This window comes from Athene cunicularia, assembly GCF_003259725.1.
Source record: "Athene cunicularia isolate RWA chromosome 5 unlocalized genomic scaffold, athCun1 chr5_part1, whole genome shotgun sequence".
Lineage (NCBI taxonomy): Eukaryota > Metazoa > Chordata > Aves > Strigiformes > Strigidae > Athene > Athene cunicularia.
The window spans coordinates 40,125,809-40,152,280 of NW_020799101.1; the positions used below are offsets into that span (position 1 = coordinate 40,125,809).

Sequence of the window (26,472 nt, forward strand, 5' to 3'; positions counted from 1 at the left end):
TCCATCACCCAGCGCAGTGTCTTCAGTCCCCGTTTGCTACAACAGTGGTCACTGTTGGTGAAGGTGCTCAGAGAACTCTGCACCGTGTGCTTTTTTATTTTGGTTCCTTCAGCTTCTTGGTCAGCGGGGGTGAGTGTTGCACCTCTCCACACGCAGCGGTGGCCCTGCCGTGTCGCGGGCCTGGGCGTGCGGGCGGCGCGGGACCGCTTCCCCGCTCGTTGAGTTGGCTTCGGTGCCTGCAGCGGGGGGGGAGGGGGCGCCGAGGACGGGGCTGCCAAGATTTCCAGTGCTGTAACCCTGGGTCGGCTAGTTTCTCGCTAAAAAGCCTCCTCTGTGTAACGACTAAAGTTTATCTCGGAACATCGGTGGTGTCTTAGGTTGAGACTCTGCATGTGTCAGTGGTATATAAGCATAGGTTATATTTTTGGGCATAATTGACAGTCGAGATTCTGGTCAGGTGGCTATACCAGCTCCCTTAATGATAAGGCTTGATAAGGCTTTTCAAACCGCTTGAGCAGTTTCCATCATATATACTACCATAGCACAAAATTGGTAATTAAAAAAAAAAAAACCAAACACCGTGCAGTTGTGACCCCTTCAATCTGTTAAGAAAAAAAAAATACAGCCTGAATAGTACTGCCACATTTAATCATAACTTGTTTATGCTAGAGTTATGTAGTAGAGATGTAAAGATAGTTTACTCCTGCATTGAGGCTTTTATCTTCCATCTCTTTGAAAGCATTTATTTTGCTGAAATAGAAAATAGTCTAAACCTACAGGCATGTAACTATGGTTGTGTAAAAAGAGGTGCAATTCTGTCTCTACAATTTTTCTACCAAGTAATGGAAGAAAGGACTTGCATGAAGCAAGATTTTATTACAATACAAGTATCTGTTATAATGAGGGAGTACTAGATGTAGAAAGTATTCGTGTATGCTTTTCTATATGGCTTTCAGCAAGGAGTAAGAATTTCAGTCATAGTAAAGACTGTCACTTTTGTATGCTGTAAATAGGAAGAGTCTGAAACTCTGCCACAGAGTGTATACACAAAAAGGTTCTTTTTTATAAATATTGAATGACTGTTGGTCATCGAAGCAATTCTTATGCCACTTAAGCAAGGCTGCTGCCGTCCTTCCAAGCATATCTGATTATTTCCGAGAGTTCTTATAAAAACTTGACTAGTTTAAAACCTACATAGAACTTTTATTTATTTAAACCTACATAGAACTTCTTGTTTTTCCCATTATGTAGCACTGTTGCTGTCTGGGAGATAGTAAAGTCTGAAGAATAGTTTATGGCCTCTTTTGATTGCAGAAAGGATGCAGTGGTTTGCTTCCCTTTGTATAAACAAGCGGGATGTGATGTCTAGGCTGTACTCTGTTTTACTGCTTGATCTTTGGCCATCCTCTCCTGAGAATGAAAGCTACTTCCAAATATTTCCACCAGAGAGATGGTAGGAGACATGCATGTGGTTGCCATAGCAAGTCCTCTGGCATTTGAAAGAAGTTTCCAAGTGTGCTGATAAATGTAACTTGGCTGGGAAGGTCAGTCTTTGTTGAAACTAATTAGACTCTTTTTCTTCGTGTCTTTGTAGAGGAATGGCTCCTTGTTGGTACCAAACAAGGGCACCTTCTGCTTTACAGGATCAAGAAAGACATAGGTAAGTTCATTTTAAGAACGGCACACAAAGTTGGTCAGGTTATTTTTATTTCCTGCACTTTAAGAGTTAGTGATGTTAACACAAGTATATTTAGTTGCTGATTTTTTTCCTACAAAGAGTTTAATTAACATTTGTATGGAATCTGGTGGAAGTGTACATAACATCAGATGTACAAGAAAGATAGCAAGTAGTATAAGCCTTTTCTCTGTTCTAAAGTATGTTTTATATCAGGTCTCTCAGGTTTGAATGTATAGTAGGTTAGTCTAATATTTGTGAATACAGTGCACAAATGTGCACAAGCAGTGTAGTGTACTAGTTGCCAGAGATTTGATATTTGTCTTCTGTTAATGAAGGAGTGGATTAGTGAAAGAGCAGCTTTATTCAGTGGGTCCATGAGCATCAAAGGGATGGGGAAGAGGGATCCCTCCTAACTAGTTCTGTCATCTATTTATTCTTCTCCCTGCCTCTTTGACAGTCATAAGTGTTCATAGTCTGTTCTAGAGATGCCACAAATAGAACTGTTCTATTTTCAGTTTAGTTAAAATCGATTTTCACTAAACATATTTGTATTTTGCATTATCCACTATTATGTAGAAACTGATGTTATTGAACAGAGTAATGCCATGTAGACTGGGACAGAAAAGAATAAAATAAACATTTGGTTCCAAGTCCATGAGCTCTTGGGAAGTTGTTCATTTGTAGCTCTTTGGATTCTAGAGACTGAATTCAGCTTGCTTTTTCTGAAACTTATAGGCTGTCTATTCCAGTCAGAACATGCTAGTCTTGAGTTGCTAGTGTCTTATCTCACATGGTAAATTTCTCCCCCTTTTTTGCATCAATGCCAGGAGAGGTTATGTCATCAGAAAGTGTCTGTAAGTCTTTATCCATAAAACTCCTTTTAAACCATTGTGGTGTAGTGTTTATTCCTTGTCTACTTTGCAGTGATGTGCTCCCTAGCAATTTAAATTGCTGGTACTTGATTGGTGTGGATAAAGTCTTTTTGGGTATCTTTGTGTCTCTGGGTTTCGAAATGTAATTATTGTAATCTAAAATTCTAGCAAGGGAAAAATGTATTGATGAAGCTCTCAGATGGGTACAGGAAGTGTAATTTATCTTTTCGCCTGACTGTGTAGAAGTCCTTCTGATGCATTTAGCAATTAAGTAAAAGATAGCACAGATATGTTGGAAGAGTCATTCTTCTAGTGTTAAATGGCCAAGTTTGCTTTCGTAATTCTTTGTAATCTATTTAATGTAAGATATATTCAGACATAAATTTAAGACAACTTCAGTTTACATACTCTCTCAAATCTTTCTGGTAGGTTGCAATAGGTTTGAAGTGACACTAGAGAAGTCCAACAAGAATTTCTCAAAAAAGATCCAGCAGGTAGGAAATACCATCTTCTTGATGTGGGGACAATTTTCTATTGTTTTCAGCTAAGAAATGAAATATCAAATGTACTTCTGGAATATCTGCTAAGCTTAACAAAAAATTACCCTCAAAGTATAGATTCTTCTATAGGTGGCACAGCCTGGTGTTTTAGCCCACTTTTCCCATAACAGGAATAAACTTCATTTAGTTGCTGAAGCAGAAAGGAAAGAATTGGATCTTAGAGGTTTATTTTCACTTTTTGTGGAAGTGCTGTTGTTTGTAGTAAATCTTCAGCTGCTCTGACTGAGAGCATTTATAAAAATGATGGTAATACACCAACAGACTGTAATATCGAAGTTGACTCTTGAATAAAGCGCTATAGGAATGTGAATGTAATTCCTCTTATTTGGAATTTAGAGATAAAATACTGCCATTCTTAATACACTTCTGGGGTTTTTTTGAGAACTTTCGCTTATTGATTATATTGATACTCAGGAAAACACTTAGCTCAAAGATTATGCAGCCTCTTTCAGCAACACTCTGCCTATCCTTTAGCAGTATTTCTGTACTAGTAACATACCACTTATTATAGCATTTTTTACCAGCCTAGGTTGCAAGCCCTATGTGTTAGCTTGTAAAAACTGAGTGTAAGTGAAAGGGGTTGCAATAGCTGGAGGAAGGTTGTGCATAGATAGCTGCTTTGCTATTTTAATTATTTTGAGAGTATCTAAGATGCATTTTTTTTTTTTTTAAGACTGTCTATAATCAAGCTTTGGTCAGAGGTTTAGTTTATGAATGGAGTCACTAATAGAATTCTTTCTTTCAGATTCATGTTGTTTCTCAGTTTAAAATTCTGGTCAGTCTATTAGGTAAGTGAAGAAAATGTTCTAATATTTAACGAGTTCTTCTCGATGCAATTACTTGGCTGAATGTGGCACCCTTTCCACACAACCCGCATAGCTGTTTAGTTGAAGAGTTGTTGTATAGAGTTTAGGCTTTTTCACTTTGAAGAGGAAGCATTATGCGGTATAGATTGAGAAGCAGCTTTGCTTGTTGTAAGCCAGCTTGGAGAACGAAGCATTAATGCTAAATTTTGTGATTAAAAAATACATACGTGCACTAAAGTGTGTGTGTATGTATATAGTTTGTGTGTATTGGCATGTGTATATACACATATATACATACTGTGTATATATACACATATATACATACATGCATGCATGCGTGTGTGCACCGTATGATGGGGCTAAAAGTTCTGTCCAAACTTACTTGATGTATGAAACTTACTGTTGATGTGTTACACCAAATTCAGTTTATATGCAGATGGCGATCTTTACCATCTTGAAGATCTAAGTTTGCTTGTCTCTGGCTATATTTATTTAACCTTACAATCTTCCTGTGTCTTTTTTTGCTTATGTCACTACTCCCTTCTTTATGATCTCTAAGTCCCGGCTCTTCCGACTCCAGCATGTGTAGATTTCTGCTGCCTGCGTCCTCGTGCGTACAAAAACTTGACCACAGTACCCTCCATTTGCAACTGCTCACTTTCCACTAATTTCAGGAGCTAGTTCAAAATAGTCTTTGCTCATAAAATCTTCCATGATGGACTTGCTTTGCTCTGGCCTGGCTGCTGTCCTTTCCACTGCCACTTCCTCTGCTTGGTTAGCACCTGTTCTCAGTTCCTTCATGTAATTTTACCAATGCTGGTGTTAGTCACCTTTTCTGCGTTTATTATCTTGTATGTGCCTTAGCACTTCCTTTTCGGCTTTTGGGAAAACGTTCCCTTTCCTTTCTTGCAGTTCTTAGTTTCACAAGTTCTTTTTATGTAAACATAAAATGTGATAACTTATTTGAATTGACAGTGAGCTTAACATATGTTAAATACTGAATAATAATTGGAATTTTGTTTAAAACAGAAAATAACATTTATGTCCATGACCTGTTGACTTTTCAACAAATCACCACAGTTTCTAAGGCAAAAGGTGCATCACTTTTCACTTGTGATCTTCAGGTAAGAGGAGGAACACAATGGCATGGATGTCCTTACTGTTTGTAATAAAGATAACTTTTTTTATTGCTATATAATTAGGTTTGTTAGTTTTGTGTTACATGCAAGTTGCTTGGGTGTTAGTGCTTTTTAAAGATAGTACCTACTGCATGTTGAAGCTTTGCTTAGGGCAACTGTTTTTAATGTCACCTTAATTTTCTTCTTGTGCTTCATGAGATATCTTCTTGTGCCTGTTGTAATTGTAGCCTTTAACCTCCTGATACAAAACTTTAAGGCATTCTTATCCTGTAGTAACTTTGACTGTCCTTTTGAAAGATCCTTTCCAATATGGAAGCCATTGCCTTCCCTTAAATTGCCAGCATCCAAGCTCATAGTGGTTACCTTTGCCAAGCATCTCCATCACAGGTTTTGTTATGTTTTGTTTCTGTTAAACTGTATTGGCCCAGGGATTCCCAGGGCAGTTGTGGAAGATTCAGCCTGTAAAATGGTTCCATAAAGTATAGCAATTCTCTGTTCATATGCTGTGGTTTATTAAGTGACTCATTTCTATCCAAGTGAGTTTCTTAGCCTACCCATGTTGTTTAGAAACCTTATTCATAACCGGAAGAGATGGCTTAGTGCTCTTCATCTCTTTTTATCTCATTGTCCTATGGGAGCTTAGTGTTAAATATTTTCTAGTAAGTACTTAGGGTTTTCTAGGTATTAGAACTAGTGATGTCTTTCCACACAACTTTAAATCTGGTCATTCTGAGGTGCCTTGTTGTTTGAGTGTGCAGGCACTTAGCTTTTCTAGTATTTCTTGTCAGAAAACTTTCAATAGGCTAGAATTTTAAACGCCTGTTAAAGTTTTCATCTGTCAGTATAACACATTCTTTGTGGTGTTCCATTTTCTCCCTTATCCTATACTGTGTACAGTTCAAGCTTTTTATTCTAGTCTTCACATCTGGGCTGATAGCGCTCTACTGATCTATGTGTGTGTGCATGTGTGTCTTTGCTCTTCCTTTTCTTTTTTTTTTGGTGTTTCCTTGGTGTCACAATCCCTGCCAAAGTTTATTTTTAAGTATCTCACTCTCCCTATCTCTGTGCTTCCTTGTTTAGGGAATGCCCTTCTGGCATGGATGAACAAAGCTGCTCTTCAGCTGGCAGCTTTGCTTCAGGCCAAGGATTCTTTTGGCTTTGTATTATCTTATTTGCCTCTTAGTTTGAATGCCTGTGAGTTACATCTGTCTATTTTCACAGCAGTCAGATACAGGGGAAGAGGTGCTGAGAATGTGTGTGGCAGTGCGGAAGAAGCTACAGCTTTATTTTTGGAAGGACAGAGAGTTCCATGAGCTACAGGTGAGTTGTGTTGTTCTGTAGTCTAGCATGCCTCAACAGGGAGCGTAGTTGTTCTTTAGTGCTTGCTCTGCAGTCCTATTACTCAGAGGCGCTGCTGACTTCCAGAGTGTTGACTCCGGTTGGTTCTGCAGTGATTTAACAATGAAGCAGCAAATAAAAGTGAAAATACGTGGTTGAAATCACAATTAATGGCATTAATAGAGTGTCATAAATTAAATGAAAGGCTGTTCTATATTTTAACATTCTGATTGTGGGACACCTGTAAGTCAGTGAAATGTATTAGCGTGCAGCCTCTGTAATGTATACCTAACTATAACACTATGGAAGTGGGTCTGCTTCTACTTAAAGTTCTCCAGGTCTGTTGTTAAGTCAGAAGTTAGTTACTGACAAGAAGCATAGAGAGTGGCACTTGTGAATACTGGAAGGATAAAAATAACCAGTGAAAATGGGGAGAGAATTTTTCAGCTATGCTTATCTTCTAGGAAGTTAACAGCTAACTCAGAGCACACCTCTTTACTGTGCATGAATCTCGCCTTCTAATTGCATACTGCCCTTCCTTGATCAGCAGAAGTCAGGCACGTGTGGTGGGTAATATGGTGTCGGCACCAGTGCTGCCTGTTACGCTCTGTGTTGCCAGATTTGACTTTTTCTCTTCTCTTGTAACAGCCATTTTAACTTGTTCTTCCTGTTCCCCTCAGGGGGACTTCAGTGTACCTGATGTACCCAAATCTATGGCCTGGTGTGAAAACTCCATCTGTGTAGGCTTCAAGAGGGACTATTATCTGATACGGGTAAGACTGGAGTTCAGAATACAGTGTTTAAGAAGATCTGGGTAACAGTAGACACTATGGAGGCTACTCCTGTACTCAGGGATTTATCTAACAAGCATTTATGAAAAACAGCATCTGGTACTCTTGCTATATGTGGTTTTGGAAAGGTCAGCTTAAGTCTGTCCTTTTAAATTGATGTTTTGTCAGGAAGCACTCTTCTGTTTATTGCTGTTGAAATCAGTCTTTGAAGCTCTCGCAGAAAAAAGGCATTGAAATTTTGGTTTGGCAGTGTTCCGTGTTAGCTCAGTTTGCATTTTATTTCATGTGTTAAGAAAGGCGATAACTCTAAAAGAGAAAAAAAGACCAAGAGTATCTCCACTTCTCATCCAATAAGCCAGATAAGAAGCTTAACCATTTTTTTTCTTTTTTTGATTCTTTTGCTGAACTGTAGTCATTTCAGTTTGAAAGTCTCTAAACTTACTGTTGGTAATTTAGTATTACAGTTTCCACTCAGGCTTCATTTGACAGCTATATTTGATTCTCTTTTCTGCCTTTACAATTGGCTTCTAATTGGGTGGGGTGAAGATGAAAAATGGGGTGAAGATGAGGTGCATCACACATATGTATGAACATGGGTGGCAACACTGCTTTGTATTCAACAGGAAAACAGCACAGTAATTTTTACAGGCACTTCAAAGTGACAATGCTCATAAGGGATGCTGTTCTGCAGCCCTCTCCTAGATGTTGATTCCCCATTCCAGTGATATGGGTAGTTTTGCAGCTGCTCAGGCAACCAGAATGGAGACTTACTGTCCAAGTATCTACTTGGGTTGGTTCTGGTGCTTGACCAACCTATCCTTGAGTGGCTTCATTTAACTAAATAGGAAAAAAAAAAAAAAAAGCGTGTCTTTATGGTATTGTTTTCTGCTGGCTAGCTATTGATTTGTAAGAATTGCTTGGGCTGTACTGCAAGGGAAGCAGCAGGAACATGCAGCTGGAGTTGATGGAGGAGGATTCTCTGTTTTGGTGTCAGTGACATGTTAGATCAGCTCATGAAACAGCTCTTTGGATTTTTTTAGATTGTTTTTTTGGGTGCAGTTCCCTGGACAGCATAAGAGCGAGTGGCTAGGGCAGGGGAAAAAGGCTAAGTAGCTTGCTTGGCTTTTAGTTTGTTCTTTGTGTGGCAACATTCACTCATGCCAGAATAAAACCATGTTGAAGTTTTGGCCTAAATGAAATTTTCTGGTTACACTAAGAAGTGTTTGGACACTTTAACTGATGTTGCTACTGTGCTGTGCATTTTATAAACCTGTATGTACTATGTGCTTAGATACTGTTACAGCAACAGGAATACATCATCTCAGACGCAAAAGTATTAGTTCTTTATTTCCAAACGATGTATAAGCAAGATAAATGATGATATACAGAAAATCTTTTTGCTACTCTTTAAGATTGCGCTCATCCTGTTAGTGAGTAGTCTTGAGTTGTAAATCCGTCTGGGGGGTTTTTTGCTTTGGTCTTCTGCAGCTTCGAAATAAAATTTACTTTCAAAAACAGGTTTTTTTTTTTTTCTTCATTATTCTAGGTGGATGGAAAAGGATCCATCAAAGAACTGTTTCCCACAGGGAAGCAGCTGGAACCATTAGTTGCTCCTGTAGCAGATGGGAAAGTTGCAGTTGGCCAAGATGATCTAACAGTTGTGCTCAATGAAGAAGGGGTCTGTACTCAGAAATGTGCCTTGAACTGGACAGATATTCCTATAGCCATGGGTGAGAATTGGCAGTAATTTTTTTTAAATTTGCTGCTTTATTCCATTGTGTATGACAAATTTGTTATGTTACTGGTATTTAAATAACTAGCTGGATTTGAAGTGTGACAATTTCTAAAGTATTTCAAGTTGTACTCTGTGGAAGGTTTCGTGTGTTTATTTTTCTTTCTTCCCTGTCTTTGCATGTGGTCTGTATGCCTGTCTCCTCAGGAAGTGGGCATATTGCATGTCTTTTATAAAGGGATAAGATTTGAAATGAAAGGTAGTGTGTTAAAGCACTGTAGTTCTTCTGGGTGCCACATAAATTCCTTATGTTGAAAGATGAACAAAAAGCCTGGTAGTAGGCTGTTAGCAAAATGCTGTCAGTGTTGGGCATTGAGTTTTGTTTTTAATAAGCAAAAGGGACATGTTTCAAAGGGAAAAAAAAATTGAGGTCTTTAAGTCATAGCTTATTTCAAGGAATACTGGAGAACAATCAACTTACATTATTCACTTGTTTCACTAACAGAACACCAGCCTCCCTACATCATTGCTGTTCTGCCACGGTATGTGGAGATCCGCACTTTTGAACCCCGCCTGCTGGTGCAGAGTATTGAGCTGCAGAGACCACGCTTCATCACCTCTGGAGGGTATTGAGTGTAACTGATTATTAGTTTTGTCAGGCTGTCTGCGTGTATGATAGCACTCTGAGGAACTGGGAGAAGAAGATGTTTTCTGACTCCTTTGGCTTAAGTAGCATTGAAGCAGTCTGGTTTTTATGAACAGATTAATGGAGGCCATACCTTGAGTAAATAATAGTTGAGTGTCTTTGGGAATTTCTGATCACGGGAGATAATATTCTCCTTTCTGCTTTCAATATTGCTCAAGTTGCCCTTGTATCTGATCCATGTATCTATTAACCAGGATTATTGTTTTCAGATAAGGTATTTCTCAGTGCTGGAACTTAGTAAGTGAACTTTTTGTTTTGTTTACAGCACAAATATTATATATGTGGCAAGTAATCACTTTGTTTGGCGGCTCATTCCGGTGTCCATAGCCACACAGATCCAGCAGCTTCTGCAGGACAAGCAGTTTGAGTTGGCTTTGCAGTTGGCAGTAAGTACTCAAAAATCTCTGGGTTTGCAACAGAAGCACTTGTGCAGAAGAACATGAAAGGATGTTTGCCTTCTGCTTGACTGTAGCTAGTCTGGAGAGTTTAATCTCCTTACTGTCCACTTCGCACAGACTGGTAAACTCTGGCCTTTTTTGACTTAAGTTTTAGTTTTGTGCTGCCATTTCTCCATGTTGATCTGTTGTGGTTTAGATTTTGAGATATCATCTTGTATGTGAAAGGTTATCTCTTAGCTGTTTAATCTTCAGGCTACTTGTAAACAGTTTTGCATGGAGTTGTGTATGTTGTTTTGTCAAATGACCAGGTTTTTTTTGTAATGGCCCTGCACATTACTCCTGAAACATAATAATTTCTTAGAGAAGCTGAAGCAGTACATTTAACTGTATTGCTCTTACTGTTTCAGGTTTTTCTGGTTTCCAGAAACTTCCCTGGAACTACATTAAAATGAATTAATTGCATTTTATATTGCTAACTTGAAAAAAAAAATTTGAAAAGACAAATGAGTGAAAAGATAGTTGCTCTGATAGAACAAGCATATTGATAAGCAGAGGTAGCTCTCAAATCTTCCACATTATCTCAGTGACATAATAAGCATAGCATCTGAGGATCACCACCAGGTGTGTTCACTTTGGAAGGTGATCTTACTTCTTACTCTCTCCAAATTATAATACTCCTGTTATATCTGTAGAGTGTTTCCTTCTCATTTATAAGGCTGAAGAGTTTTTAATGTTTGTTAATTTGTGTGTATATAGGAAATGAAAGATGATTCCGATAGTGAGAAGCGACAACAAATTCACCACATAAAGAACCTCTTTGCCTTCAACCTCTTCTGCCAGAAGCGCTTTGATGAATCCATGCAGGTTTTTGCCAAGCTTGGAACAGGTAAATGCTTGGGTTGACATTGAGATACCTAGGTTAGGAGGAACGACATGAAGCTCTCAGACTGTTGTGTGAGGTTTTCTGTTTTTTCTGTTTTGCTTTTATTTTAAAACAGTGGTGTCTTGTGCAGACCTCCCCAGTGAATGGCAAATAGCCTAGGCAGCTATTTAGCTTTTTTTTGTGAAACTGGTTATAGTACTTAATTAACTTCAGTGAGTTAAGTTAAATCATGATTTTGCCCTTTGTGCAAAATATATTTGTATTGTAGGCTGTTTTACAGTGCATAGCGTGTACACAGACCCTTGAAGTTGAGGGTTTCAATAGCTATCAGAAGCCTGCTTGCAGCTGGAATGAAAAATAAGGAACCTCTGCAAATTTGCTAAATAAACCCTTGGACTCAGACTAGACTGAGGATCCTTAACCCTGTTTCCTGTTTAATAGACCAAGCTGCTGAAGCCAGGAGACTTCTCTCTGTGTTTGGAGGTCAAAGTAGTCTCTGATGCTGTTTCTCTGGTTAATACTAGGATTATTGGAAGAACACCTAAACACTGGACTGTACCATAGAATAGTGTGTAAGACAGATTCTTTTTACTGGTGACAGCGCATTCCTTGTGCATTTAAAGCTAGAACTTCTGTTTGTTTTGATGACACTTAACATCATAACATCATATTTACTTTGGAAAACTACAGTGAAAGAGAAGGACCAAGATCTCAAAATACTTGGAACTTAGAGGGCAGTAATTTTGAATATGCTTAAACTCCATGAAAGTGGTTGCTCATTAGTTACACATGGTGCTATTCAGTTCTTGTTTGAGAAGCGTAGCAAATCGTCTCTTAAAACAGTGCCTGTTCCTAGACATCCTGTCCTACTGTCAGAGTTCTTGATTTTGGGATTCTCCAAGAAGAGCAATAAGAGGATTATAATAATGGCTTGTCCTCCAGGTCTGCCAAGCGCACAGCTTGGAACTTGTTGTGCTTGGACTTTGAAACATTCTTGCTCCTTTTGCCTTGTTTTAGCTTTTTTTCTGTAATGAGCAAATTTTGTTATCTGGAACCTTGTGGACGTACAAACTGACTACAGACAGCTCTGTTGGAAAACTAAGCTTGTGAGAAGGTTACATGCATTTAAGAGTTTGCAAAAATAATGTTCTGAGTGGTCACTAATCCTAGTTATTTTTTACTTAGATCCCACTCATGTGATGGGTCTGTATCCTGACCTCCTGCCCACAGATTACAGGAAACAGCTACAGTATCCCAACCCACTGCCTGGGCTCTCTGGGGCAGAGCTGGAGAAGGCACATTTAGCTCTGATAGACTACCTAACTCAAGTGAGTGCCTCTATATCCGTTTTCAGAGCAGGGTTATGCGGTTTTAGCGTACTCGGTTGGTAAACTTTGATGTGCAGGAAGCAGTACACCCGCTCCAGCTCTGTCATGCTAGCCTTAATGGTTGTGTTCATGGTTGTGAACTGTGGCAGCAGCTCCTGAGAAAGTAGGGGAACTGGAAGGCATAAAGTTCCCCACAGATAAGTGGGACACATCACATCTGACTGTTAAGACTGGATAAAATTGACTTATGGATCAGATATAATTGAGTCCATTATTTAATTTCTAGAAGACTTCTGAAGAGGACTTGAGCTCTTGATCTTTTGTTCTTGTTTGGTGGCTATCATGGTGGGCACTCTATCCAGGAGAGAGGTCAAAAGCATGCATTAAAATATGTAGTGGGAGGTAGTGGGTACTGTAACTTCCTGTCCTCTTTATTGTAAGTGGAATATGAATTGTTCTGTTGCTATTCTTGCTAGAGTAAAAGGAAGCTTGTGTCTGAAGGAGGGTAGTTTAAAACTTAAATTGTTTTCCAAATGTTTTAAATGTCTCCTGACTTCTCTAAAATGTCTCTGTTCAGATTAACAGAGTTTCCTTGTGACTATTTTCTCAAGACTTGACATCTTGCAGAACTATAAATTTGTAAAACAAATGTATACACCTGAATGTGGTTGGAAAGATGATGTGTTGAATACTTAAATAGTTAATAAATCTTTAGAAAACAATTAAAACAAGTTATTAAATTGCTTTAATTTAGTCTTTTTACTTGGTGGGTTATATTTGCTGAGGTGGGACAGATAAATACTTGGCCTTTTCCTGTTAAAATTTCCATTGATGTCCTGCAGAAAAGAAGTCAGCTGGTGAAGAAGCTAAATGATTCAGACCATCAGTCCAGTACCTCACCCCTCATGGAAGGAACACCCACTATCAAATCCAAAAAGAAGCTGCTACAAATCATTGATACCACCCTGTTAAAGTGTTACCTCCATGTGAGTTTCTGCCTGACCTAGAGGTCTTTCCTTTACTGTGCAAGCTCTATTGGAATTTCAGGCTGAAATGTTTTAAGAAGGAGCATAAGGAGCTACATTACAAGTTCTCAAACAACCATCTGTCTTTGGTCTAAAAATGATCTGTGAAACTTTGGTGCTAGCTAGTGTGCTTGTGGGTCAGGAAGTAGTTTCTTGGAATAAAGCAATGTGTCTGTTTCTGGTCTCTGCCTCTGTCAAAAGAATGTGGCCACGGCTGTGTATTTTGAAGTTCTAATGAATACTTTTTGTCTTGCCTTGTACTGTTAAATGCAGGAGAGTACAGTCTTTGCTGTCAACAATTTTTCAGAGCTGATCTCCATCCTTGAAGGGGAATAGCTCTGATATATTGTTTTCTTTCTGTCCCAACAAATTATGGAAATGAAGATGGGCCTTGCTCTAAGATGTTTAACTGTCATTTCTTATCTTAGGAGGTGCACATTAGAAATATTTTTAAGTACTACCTTTTTCTTGCAGACAAATGTAGCACTGGTGGCACCATTGCTACGTCTGGAGAACAATCACTGCCATATTGAGGAGAGTGAGCATGTACTAAAGAAGGCACACAAATATAGTGAGCTGATAATACTGTATGAGAAGAAAGGTCTGCATGAGAAAGGTGGGTATGAGGTTGGGGTGGGGAGAGAAGGGCTAGGAGCAGGTATTCCTAGTGTTGAGTTTTAAATTGTCTTCACTAATTAGGCAATATTCTGAAGAGACTGTTTCTGGGTCTGTCTTGTGATTAAATTGGTGTTTGTTCCTATTACCCATTTGGTCTGTGTGTTTAAAACAAAACTTTTTGTCTCTGGTAGCAGAACAGGAAGACTTTTTTGGGGGGTTCAAGTTGGGATAATACTTATGGCTACAAAGGAATGAACTTTTTTGTTGTTCTGAAAGCATTACAGGTACTGGTGGATCAGTCAAAGAAAGCCAACTCACCTTTGAAGGGTCATGAGAGGACAGTGCAATATCTGCAGCATTTGGGTGAGTGTGAAGGAGAGGGCTGTTTTTGTGAAGGTGTTACTCTTTTTGGGCTTAGTGATTATTCTGCTATTCAGCAACTTTCTAGAGATTATCTGTCTAAAGGGTACCCTTGTCGTCTTGTCTGGTTTCTTGCATAATGCAAACATTGAGGATTAGTTCACAAGCGTATTGTTGAAACTTGAGTATCATACTGGAGAACATTCCTTATTTCTGATAAAAATTTCTATTGGTAGAAAATATGCCACAGTATTTGAATTTTCTTCCAGTGGTGAATTTACCATCGCTGACAAAAGGAAAGTCTAACTTCTGGGTTAGGCTTTCCAGCTGAAAATCTGACTTCCAGTTGCTGGGTCTTGTATTATCTTTTCTGAGATGAAGAACCCTATATGAAGTTTTTGTTTTCTGTGTTTAGGTAGATCTAGATAATTACCTGACAGCTGCTGTCACAGCATCATGGTAGGAACTTGCTTGGTTGACTACTCCTTGTGAATTCCCAAGTCCTTTCTTGGTTTTACTACTTTTGAGAATAGTCCCCTCCAATCCAATAGTATTAGTTATTTCTAAATGCACAACACTTTAAAAATGTCACAGTACTAGTTTGGGAGTGAGCAGTTTATGAGGGGAAATACCTTTGTTCATCTCCTGGTCTTATACAGTTGACAAAGTGATACTTTTTCTATTATTACTTTTTTTCAAGAACTGCTGGCTTCTATTGGCAACATGTTCATTCAGTGATAATACATTACTTACAATGACATCAAGAACTTTCCCGTTTGTGTCATGTGTGCCTCTTACGCTTATTCATTGGTGTCATTTGGTAATGTCAGTCATCTTAGAGAAGTGTAGGTATGTTATATTCAGCATACATCTTTACAAAACAAACCTTCTCATCTTAGGAAAAGGACAGAATAGATTTAAAATAAATTCATCTCGATTGACCTATGTCAGCTGTTTGTTTTACCTGAGGTTGATGATGTTTAAGACCTGTAATTATCCAAGTTTTCTGGAATACTTTTGTAAAATCTTGGCAGTTCGCTAAATTTCTTTCAGACTTCTGGAGCTTCTCTGTTTCAGGATCCCCTGAAAATCAGTTTTCATGTATGTTTTTGCTCCACTCTTTAAAACTGATGAAGGATATTTGGGTCCGTTCGTTTCTGAGTAATGAAATACAGGAAGCAACGTGGAAGGTTAACTATTGCTAATAAATGGAATGGTTTACACTAAAGCAGATTTTTCCCCCCAAGTAAATAGCAGCAGTAACACTGTGTGTGTGTGGGTGTTTTTAACTGCACTGCTCATTTTGCCTTCATTAGCTGGTAAGTGTAATTTCTGGGAGTCCCTTAAATAAGATGATAAAAGCATTTCAAAGTATGGGGTTTCTACAGATTTTTCCTTCTGCCTGCCCCTTTGGTGAGGCTTCTGTAGTTATGAGATTCTAATTAAGTAAAAAATGATATTTTCAAAATTATTTTAAAATTTTAATTGTGAGATGCATTTTTAGTTGCTTTCACTTACATTCTGAGTGAAGTAGAAACCCTTCTTTAGTCATCTCTTGTCTATAGGTTTTTGGGCGTTTAGGTAAATGTTCTTAAATAGTTCTCAGGTAAGTAGGGAAAATTTCCTCCAGGCTTGTAGCTGTGGTCTTTTAAATCAGCAATTATGTATTACTGATTTGGATTTGATACTTGCTGTGTGTCAACAGGGTAAGCACTTACTGTTTATTGCATCAAAGCAAATATTGTTAATTCTGTGACTGTCCATGTCCATCAAAGATACTTTATCTGTGCAGAGATAGGCACAGGAGAACTATGTATTTGAGGGGTAGGTAAATATTTAGATAAGTAGATAAGTATTTAGTAGATAGTGTATTACACCATTCTTTATCTGTTAAAATAGTGCTATGCAGAACTTCTTCCTATTATAGCTCGTATTTAAATTAGGGATTTGTTGCTGAGAAAGTTTAGAAATTCAGTGTCCGCTTTAATTCTAGCAGCACAAAACACCCTTGCCTGTGACCTTCAGTGTAAATCCCCATGCAGCTGAAGGTTCTGCGCTGAGGAAGCCCATTGTTTTGTTTTGTGGTGTGATGTGATGTTGACCTTTTAGTACTCTGATCTATAAACTTTCGTAGTTGCTTGAATGAGCCCCTTCCTCAACTTCTGCCGTCTTGAGTGTTCTGAGTAGGTTGTAACTTCATGTTTGATTTGGTCATGATTTCAGTAAAGGCAACTTGATCAGCGCTTTAGAAAGGAGCTGTTCTAATTCGTCTCACACTTGTTTATAAGGAGTTAGACTTTCTCTGTCTCTTGTTCTGCATGAGAACTTACTCTCACGACTTGTTGGTGTCCGTTTCTGTTCCTTGTACAGTTGTGTTGTTGCATTGTTGGGGCAGTGAATGCCTTGGTGGTTCTGATCAGGAGGGTGAGAAGGAAGTCATGTTTTCCTAACGTGTTTTATAAACTTTATGAACCAAATTGTCCAAATGAAAGTTTTCTTTTTAAGAGGCATGTCCTAAATTTTCTTAAATGTGGAAAAGTTGTTATCTGTTGTGTAGTTTCTATGCCAATTACTTCAGTACTGTAATGTTTTTTTACTTGTTACGAAGTATTTGACCATTTTCTATAGAAGTCATTAGTCTGGCAGGCTGGAAATGGACTGAGCAAGTTACACAAGTGAGAAGTACAGTGCTTTTTCTACCCTAATAAAAATAAATTTTAAGGGAAGATTTTTTGGAATGTGATTAAGACAACTGAGCTTGGTTTTGGTCTGAATTGATATTTTGTGGCACTTAGCATTTGAATTAATTCTTGTTTCTGTTTGAGATCATGTTTGCAAAGTAATGAAATAGTGGTTTTAGCCTGGAATGTGTGATTTGCTTGACTTGAGCAGGGAAAAAACCGAAACTGGATTCTTCCTGTAGATTAAGCTTTGCTGTCTCTGAAAGAATCTGCTGTATTGTGAGTAGATCTTTAGAATTTTTTCATTGAGCACTGCTGCTTTTTGTATTCCAGGCACAGAGAACTTGCACTTGGTATTTTCCTACTCTGTCTGGGTGCTGAGAGATTTTCCTGAAGATGGACTGAAGGTAAGTGTGGTTGAAACAGGCACCTTGCAATTGACATTCTTAGTGCAGTGTGTGTAGTTAGGAGAACTCAATATAAGAAACCATGTATTAATGTTAAATCCAATTAAATTTATGATTTATGTTTCTATGTTCAGTACTATGGTAAGATTAGCAGCAGTTAGAGCAGAACAGCCTTTCAGTTTTTCTTATGCTTTTCCATTGTTGGAATACCTTAACTTGTAATAAGTAGCTAGGCACCTTTGATACAACACTTAATGTTGTTGATATTGCACTTTTTGCACAAGAGCCTGATTGAGTATTTAAATGGCAAATGTCAATATGCCTTTTGTATTTTCTCTCTCCTCTTTGATATAGAATTGACTTCTTGTATTTGGGAGGTGTTGGGCACTGTAAAAGAATAATGTTAACTAGGGCAGAAGTGGGGATGTTAGTTCAGGTGTGAGAGATTCTGAGTGCCTGAATAAGCTGCTCAGATATTTTTTTTTATACTTCTTGTGCTTACTCTTTAGACATATGTGATGTTATGCTGCGCTTCAGTGCCTCAGAAAATACACCATGGCACTTAAAAAAAACCCCAAACATTATTCTGTGAATAAAATTTTTTTTTTAACAGATATTTACAGAAGACCTCCCTGAAGTGGAAGCTTTGCCACGAGACAAAGTGCTCAGTTTCTTGATAGAAAATTTTAAAAGCTTGACTATTCCTTATCTGGTAAGAACTCAGTCTCTACTAGTGCATTACATTCAGTCTAACATGTTAGATACAAGGCTTCGGTTCTCTAGGCACAGGAGCCTGATGCTGTCTCAGAGAATATTAGCTTTGCCATAAGTTGTGCAAAGAAAAAATAATTAAAATATATGAAATTATAAAGTCAAGATTGATAAAGGCAGGCGTGGAACTGTTACGTTCTTATAACAAATTATTTCCCTGTGGAAGTGTCTGTAACTGAACCTGAACATGTATTTACAGGAACATATCATTCATGTCTGGGAAGAAACTGGTGCAGACTTTCACAACTGTTTGATCCAGCTGTACTGCGAGAAAGTGCAGGGCTTAATGAAAGAATATCTCAGTTCTTTCCCTGCAGGTATGTTTAGCCTATTCTGGTGGCAAGACCAGGGGCATGGAACAGCTCAGGGAAGCCTTCACAGTGTATTGCTGTAACGAAAGTATCCCAAGTGATGAAGGAACTGGAACAACAAAAGTTGTGGGTTTGTGGGGAAGTCTAGTTTATTGCCTCCCTAGAGATACTATGGGACCAAGTGACACTTTGTTCATGATTAATTAAAATGGCAGCTGCTGCTCCCTGAATTCTGCATGATAAGGGTAGGGAAGGGTCTTGAATATCTGAGTCTATTTTTTAACCAGTCACTTGGTGTGTTTGAAGGAGCTGAGGTAATTTGGCAGGTGCACCAGAATCCCAGCCCATGTAACAGTTTCATCAACATTTGGTTCGTCATCATAATGATTTGTCTGTAGTCTTCTATGTGCTGGTGTAGTGAAATAGTTGTAATATCGTAACTTGTGTTGGCTTTCTTACATATAGATAAAACTCCAGTGCCTGCTGGGGAGGAAGGAGGAGACTTAGGAGACTACCGGAAAAAGCTTCTACTTTTTCTGGAGAAGTCTAGCTGGTATGAACCTGGTCGACTAATTAGTGACTTCCCCTTTGATGGTGAGTTCACATTCCATAGGTTAATGAAATCCTACCTTATTACCTTGTACAGCAAAACCTCGTCACTTAGTGTAGAATCATGGTAACTAGAAACAGAGATGAAGGCTCTAAAAGTAGGCCACTGGTGGTATACTAGTGTATGCTAACTCTGGCTCTTCTTGCATAGTTGGGTTTACCTGTGTCTGCATGATTCCTCTAACTGTTGGCCCAAGACTGTGGTGTCTCCCATCACTTCAGTTGTTAGCCTAACTTTTTGATGAGCCTGAATTGCTCAACAGATCTGAAGATTCTTGTTTCTTAAGGTTACTTAAGAATTCATAAAATGTTACTGAGACTAGTGAAGTAGACTTACAGTCTCAGTGTAACTTTAACCTGGGCTCAGACTGCAGTTTATAGTTCCTTCTGTTAGTCTGGTCACTGATGGAGCTTATGTGGACATTTCTCTGTGTAGCTATTGACTAATCCTTCATCCTGTCACTAGGTCTCCTAGAAGAACGTGCTCTGCTCTTGGGTCGTATGGGGAAGCATGAGCAAGCTCTGTTTATTTATGTTCATATTTTGAAGGATACCAACATGGCTGAAAAGTAAGAGTTGTTTTTTTTTTTTTTCCTTCAAGACTTTGCTTGCTGTCCTAAGGATTGATGTATAGTAAAATGTTGCTGTATGTGGAGCATGAACACTGTAAGCCTTCAGGATCTTCTGGGTTTTCATGTTTTCTTGATTTTTAGGCTCTTCCAGGTATCTGTTCATTACAGATGATGCTTCCATCCCCTTGAGGTTTCATTTTCATGCTCTTCTGTCATTGCACTTTAGAGCAATATGACTGTCATCAGTGAGTCCTTTTTTTCTGCCTAAGGAGCTTGTGAACTTCTGTATCTTGTTTTATTTCCTCTCTCTTTGGAGAGACATTCACTTGCCCAACTGCAAAGAGAAGCTCTTTCAGTTAGCAGAATCCTCTGTAGTAAAGGTACTGCATTTTGCTAGATGTACTGTGTCAGGGAACCACCTGAGTGACTCCGAAGTACTTAGCTGAAAGTAGAATTATCTGATACAGTCAGGTATATCTGAACATTGGGGCCTGTTCAACATAACATCTTTTAAAGCTGGTTTCAGCAAATGTATATTAGAGGATGTTCAACCCTGGCATGCAGTGTACACTGTTGAACACCTTGTCTTTGTGATTCAGAGTAATTAGATGTATCTACACATACATTTTTATGCTATGATGTGTTGACTGGAGACATTTTTTTCCTCTTTTTACACAGCTGAATTAAATTTAGTTTCTGCATTAAAGCTTTTTAAGTTCATCATTAGGTGGGAGACTTGCACAAACCTTCCATTTTCTCAGCAGTGTAATGCAGAGTAAATAATGTAATTTTGTTGTGCAACTTGATTAATTGATCAGAATTGAATGTATAGTCAGCAAACTTGAATGGCTTCAGTAATTAGAGCATTTAAATATTAATTTGTGGATTGATTCTCTGGACTCCAAAACTCCCTGCATCTCACTTGATTCTTCTCTGTTCTAGCTACTGCCATAAACATTATGACAGAAACAAAGATGGCAACAAAGATGTAAGTAGCTTCATCTTTGCAGTCTTCCTTTTTAGCGAGAACGTGTTAAGACTATTCATACCATGTTATGGACTTTAAAGTTTTTGCTCTGTATAGACTTTTTCAGGGTTTGTGTAGGTGAACAGGAATTTATGTGTGAGTTCTTGGAATTTAGGAATTTATATGAAATTATTCATATAAATCATATGAATAGAAATTATATGATTGGGGGTTTTTGATTTACATTTTTTAAAATTTGGTTTTTGTTGAGAATGTTACTGGATCACTGTAGCTAAAGTTCTGACATAATTCAGGAGACAAAACATTGTGCTTATTCTGCATATATCCATAGAAAACTTAATGGTAAAAAGCAATGAAGTGTTGGTTTCTAAAGGTTATGGATGAGTTCTGTAAGGTGAGGGAGACTTGTTTAAAACCACTTTTCTATAAAAACTTTATTGTAGAATGCAAGTCTTAGAAGGCCTTGAACATCATTGGTACTTTTTGTTTCTGTTCTTTTAAGATAAGAGCTGTTTAAATGAGGACTTCAGAATTTTGAATGGCATGGGTACAACTTACTAGTACCATGTCTGGGTTCTACCAACGCTGTCAATTGTGGATGTGTGTGGTGGTTTCAGAACTTTCATTTTGTGTGCCATAGGTCTATCTGTCGCTGCTCCGGATGTATCTCTCCCCACCTAGTGTTCATTGCCTGGGACCAATCAAGATGGAAGTGCTGGAGCCTCAAGCCAATCTGCAGGCTGCTCTGCAGGTTTTGGAACTACATCACAGCAAACTGGATACCACCAAGGTAAGGAAGACTTGAATGTTCTCAGTGTGTACTGTTGGCAGAAGGTGACAGAAGGTACTGGAGTAGGCAAGAGAACAGATGGTAACAGTGTCAAGCTAAATGTGTCAATTGCTATTCTATTTTGTTCTCTATTCCATTTTATTTTTTCCTAACTGAGTATATTTTGCTCCAGGCGATAAACCTACTCCCAGCAAACACACAGATTAGTGAGATTCGAATCTTCTTAGAGAAAGTTCTTGAGGAAAATGCTCAGAAGAGGAGATTTAATCAAGTACTCAAGAATCTTCTCCATGCAGAGTTTCTGAGGGTAAGTACTTGCCACCTGTCAGTTACTGGAATGGTGTTTTAAAACAGATGTTCAGTATTTGTATTAACTGTTCCTTATATGGAATGTGTGTCCTCTAGATGGTGCTGTAGTGCACTTCAAATGAGTAGGTGTGCATCAAATAGATTGAATGTCCTTTTTCAGGAGATGGCGAGTACGTTCATTTAAGTTTGGATGAGGTGTATGTTTTTGCTGTGAGTCTCTGGACTCACTGTGCTCTGGGGTGCATTACAGGATGACCTTGGATAGCATAGATTTGATTTCTTTTAAATAAACAAAACCAGATGATGCAGCTCAATAGTTCACTTGAACACTCCTTAGTGATTAGAATGCTTTAGTTTGTGGACCAGTCTAGCTTAAAGTAAAATCCTACAATTCATATAGTGTGGGTGTGGAGTGTTCAGTACCACCTCTCTGCTCTACAGACCTGCTTCTTCTGTGCTGTACAACTTGTTAATGTAGATACAGCCACTGAAAATTAAAAGTTGTGACAGTTTTCAGTTTCACCAGACTAGACAGGAGCTGTGGTATGGCATTGTTTTTTGAGCAAGGTTGTGTGGTTTTTTTAATTCTTCTTTAGGTCCAGGAGGAGCGGATTTTGCATCAGCAAGTGAAGTGCATTATTACAGAGGAGAAGGTGTGCACTGTATGTAAAAAGAAGATAGGTAACAGGTGAGAGAGCATATATCTAAAAGCTTGGGGAACTGAATCAAATATGAATCTGGTACACCTAAACTAAGAATGTTGCAAAACCTGGAATGTGTATATACATAGAGAGAACAGCTGTATGAGGGAAACATTTGAAGAGTGTTTGAATTACAAATTACATCACTCAACTGGGAAAACATCAAAGATTTAATCAGTGAAGTTTACTACAAGAGTTTTAATCCTGCTTTCAACAAAGGAAACTAAAATCCTTTCAGAACCTCATAAGAATTCGTCACGACTCTAGAAAGCAGAAAATCGCTTCTCATATGGAATTTGGTAAATTTCCTAAGACACTGCCTGCTGCCCACTTCTTAACTAGAATTAGGAAAGATAATATAAAGAATCTCAAACTAAGATACATGTGTTACAGTTTTCTATATCTGGCTTCGTGGTTTGCTGTCTGAGTTACATTTTGTAGCCTAATTGTCTTAGGACATATAAAAGGAACTAACTCACTTGATACCCAGATCCCAATAATTATCATTCCTAATAGGTAATTATGGGTTAGGATAGAATGAAAATTTTATTTGTACTTTTTGTTTTCCTCTTTGAACTCCACTGAAATGCCACATGACTAGTTTATTCGTTTTTTCTCTTGTTGATGTGAACCCTTCTGAGATACCGGTAGCATTCACAATGATAGGGAAAGGTGGTTCTTCCAAAACATTTTAATGAGCATATGTTTAAATATACTTATTGCTGTGCATATTCAAGTTTTTTCTGTTAGTATGTAGCATCAGAATTTATATTTGCATATGGAGTGCAGTTTTGGTTGTCTAGGATTTTTCTAATGCTGTTAAGTTCAACAAGGTTTTGAAGGTCAAGCATGTCAGCATGTCGCCCAGTCTTTGTTACCAGACTTCCAAGTAACTTGTGCCTACAGAATTGAAAATAGATACTATTTTTTAAGAAAGAAACTCTTAACAAAATCCATAGAATTCTTTTGTCTGGTTTTCTCAAGAATATATTCAGGCTATAATTTAAGCAAGAAAAATGTTGCTTTTATGTAAGCATCTTTTTCTGATTCTGCACAACTTGGATGTTCTTGTTTGAATAGGGAAAACTGTTTGGCTGTATTGACAGTTGATTTTTGTGTTCTCTCTCTTTACAGTGCATTTGCTCGATACCCTAATGCAATAGTTGTGCATTATTTCTGCTCCAAAGAAGTCAACACATTGGACACCTGACCTTGTCATGGTCAATAATCCCAACATTCATATGAAATTCAGAACTGATGATGTAAGAAGTTGATGCCTCTGAGATTTTTGAGGCTTGTTGCTAGGTTCTCTTACACTGGATAGAAGTCATTTGTATCTGTGGACTGACTGTACCTATGGCAATATCGATTTACTAGAAAACAACTTTAACGATGTTATTATAGTGCTGGCAGCTATGCTGAACCTCTCAGTACTCAGATGAAGAATAGAAACTGATTTTTGTAGTGAGTTTTGTATTGCACTCCAACTTTGCGAATGAGTTGTTAGACAACTGCTGGGCGTTCACCACAAGTGAAGTTTTACTCTAAAACTTACCTCCTTAGGGTGACAGTGTTGTGATTTGGTCTTGTATGTAAATAGTTCTTCAAAAAAAAGAAAATACCTTTAAAGTCTTCAGCCATATCAGTGCTGCATGGAGATCACCAGGTGTTTGGCATAGAGAATACTTCTGTGCCTATTTCTAGACCTAGAAAATATAATTTCTTTTCATCTCAGTAATGGGAATGTTTAAGTGCTGGCCAGAGGAATCTTTTTATTGATATTCAGTGTTATCACCTGACCTGATAAGAAGCAGTTTCACAGGAGATAGTCAGACAAACAGTAGATACCACTAGTAAGCTTTTTTTTAACTTTAGTTTGAGAGCTGTAAATTGAATTAACTTGTGTGTTGTTTGCACTGAATAAGTTTGCTCTTAGCATGAGTGCAAGCTCAGAGACTATTCTAAGACATTCACATCTGCACTCATATCAAAAAGCAAAGAACACCCTGTAAAGCAACTTCTGAAGGGAGTGAACTATAGTTATTGCTTGAGCTTCTAGACTACAGTTGAGATTTGTATATATAAGTTCTTTGGTCTCTGGTTCACTTTATAGCATTGAAGTAAAATCCAGACTATTTCAACATCTCTCTATTTGAAATGCTCGAGAACTGTGTTCTGCTCAGGCTGGTACTGTTCTGAAGTTGCTCCTGGGCCAGAAGTCTTAACTACAAGAACTAGATCGTACCATACTCCTTGTAGGCTGTAATATTTTTGTCTAACTTATTTTTCCATGAACTTTATAGCAGATTGATATGAGGGTATTAAAATGTTTAATCAGTGCAGAAAGAATCCGTGCAGTGGTAATGAAAAGGCAGCAGTAGCAAATAACTCTAGAGTGGCTGTTTGATTCCTAATGTCCTAGTCTAGCAACACTTATAAATATGTAATTATTAAATAGTGTGGAGCGTGGCATGTAACTACTAGATATCACCTCTTAACAAACTAAATGAGTAAAACCTGTCTGCCTAAGTTGTAATTGGATCTCAGTTAACATTATAGGTTTACTGAAGCCCTTGTTATGTGAGTGGTTTTTAGGAACAGATCTGCTGTAGGCTGACAAAGAGTCCTAATTCACTTTCATTTGCCAGTGTTAATAGTTTCCTTGATAACTGTTTGGTTTTTCCCTTTCCACATGTGTTTGTATTTATTGTTCCTATGCCATGCATTCTTACGGATTTCTTGGTCCAGTGTTTTACTACTTCTGTACTTGGATGTCTTGGGCAGTGTTGCTACTGATGTCTTTCTGCAGAGGCTGGGTAGAGGGAATCTGTGGTGTTAATGTTTTTAATCTTGTATTTCTTCTATTTGAAGAAGAGCGCCTAAAAATACTTATATTGGATTTGCACATTCTGTATAGATCTTTATATACTAGTTCAGGTACAGAGGGAAGATGGTTTGGGAGAGTTGTGTTTACAGGTCATTAAGAATGAAAAGGGTATTTAAAAAGGCCCTGTATTCTTTGTATACAGATATAACAATATTGCTCTGAATTTTACCTATCTTATGTTTAGTACTGTTAGTCTAATTTTTATTTACCTTCATTATCTGCTACCAGGAGAGCTGTATTCACGTATGAGGATCTTCATAGTGCTTTCACTTACACAGTTAAGGTTGTGCCTCTGTTCACATCCGTTGCATACCTTTTACAGAGATGTAGTTTGTGCTGTTGGTTTTTTTTGTTGGTTCTTACCATGTGGTTTGGGTTTACTAACCATACAGCGGGTTTATCAAAGCAATAGATTGTAATAAATATTGTGAACCAATGTGTGTTTCTTGTGCAGTTAAGCTTCTCTGGGCTACTGTAGATTTATATATATATATATATATGTATGTGTGTGTGTGTGTATATATATATATATATATATAATTTTTTTTTTTTATATATGTATTGGTCCTTACTTTCTTCTGGAAGTTGGACTCAATGCAGGGGCTCCCAGTATTGCTCCTGCTTTACTGTGTGTAATTCAAATGAGGCCATGTGATACGAGAGCTGTCATCACTTCTCAGCTTTGGTTTTTAAATCTACAAGTTTATAGTATGCTTGTGAATGTTCTCAAAATCCTGCTAAACCCACTTTTGTATTCTTTCTTTGAATAACATTTTTGAAAGTCTTATACTATTAAATATGTACTTATTAGAGAATGCTAAAATTACTGACAATTTTTTTGAGTGGTGGTATGCTGTTTTGGGGTGGGAAGGGATGTTGAGCTCTGTGAGCTTTGTGTGACCAAATCAGGAAATGTTCAGATTCCCAGGTTTGCAGTTGCTTGAATTGTAGGTCATGGACTAGTCTAGTGTTGAAAGTAGAATATAGATCTTGAGTTTTCCCATTCTATAGAAATGGGAGATATCAGCACTGAAAAAGAGTCTTTTGTCTCCGTGTTGGACAATTGAGTATATTGGTGTTTCTGGAGAAGACCAACCTACCAAAAAATCACCCAAATTGAAACCTTGATAGTATCCTTTGAAATCTTTATCTCTTCTATTATGCACTGCATCCTAGCTCTCCTCGTAGTGCTGTTAATGGAGCAAAAGGGGT

At 38.0% G+C, this 26,472-nt stretch overlaps 1 protein-coding gene across 1 annotated transcript; it reads left to right on the plus strand.

Annotated features, from left to right (window-relative positions):
- The first annotated feature begins 1,575 nt into the window (after positions 1–1,575).
- VPS39 (VPS39, HOPS complex subunit) lies at positions 1,576–25,695 on the plus strand. The gene is made up of 25 exons (XM_026849942.1): positions 1,576–1,660; positions 2,506–2,532; positions 2,980–3,044; positions 3,856–3,898; positions 4,946–5,040; positions 6,277–6,375; positions 7,074–7,166; positions 8,731–8,914; positions 9,422–9,542; positions 9,888–10,008; positions 10,777–10,906; positions 12,089–12,231; positions 13,074–13,217; positions 13,731–13,872; positions 14,151–14,237; positions 17,249–17,322; positions 17,936–18,034; positions 18,293–18,410; positions 18,870–18,998; positions 19,480–19,582; positions 20,528–20,573; positions 21,214–21,363; positions 21,536–21,670; positions 22,269–22,360; positions 23,508–25,695. The coding sequence occupies exons 2-25, from the start codon at positions 2,514–2,516 to the stop codon at positions 23,581–23,583; spliced, it is 2,508 nt and encodes an 835-aa protein (XP_026705743.1). The 5' UTR covers positions 1,576–1,660; positions 2,506–2,513; the 3' UTR covers positions 23,584–25,695.
- Positions 25,696–26,472: the final 777 nt, after the last annotated feature.

Coding starts and splice junctions, on each gene's coding strand:
- VPS39 (XM_026849942.1), top strand. Junction 10,009..10,776: donor AGTTGGCTTTGCAGTTGGCA/GTAAGTACTCAA, acceptor GTGTGTATATAG/GAAATGAAAGATGATTCCGA. Junction 20,574..21,213: donor ACAAAGATGGCAACAAAGAT/GTAAGTAGCTTC, acceptor TGTGTGCCATAG/GTCTATCTGTCGCTGCTCCG.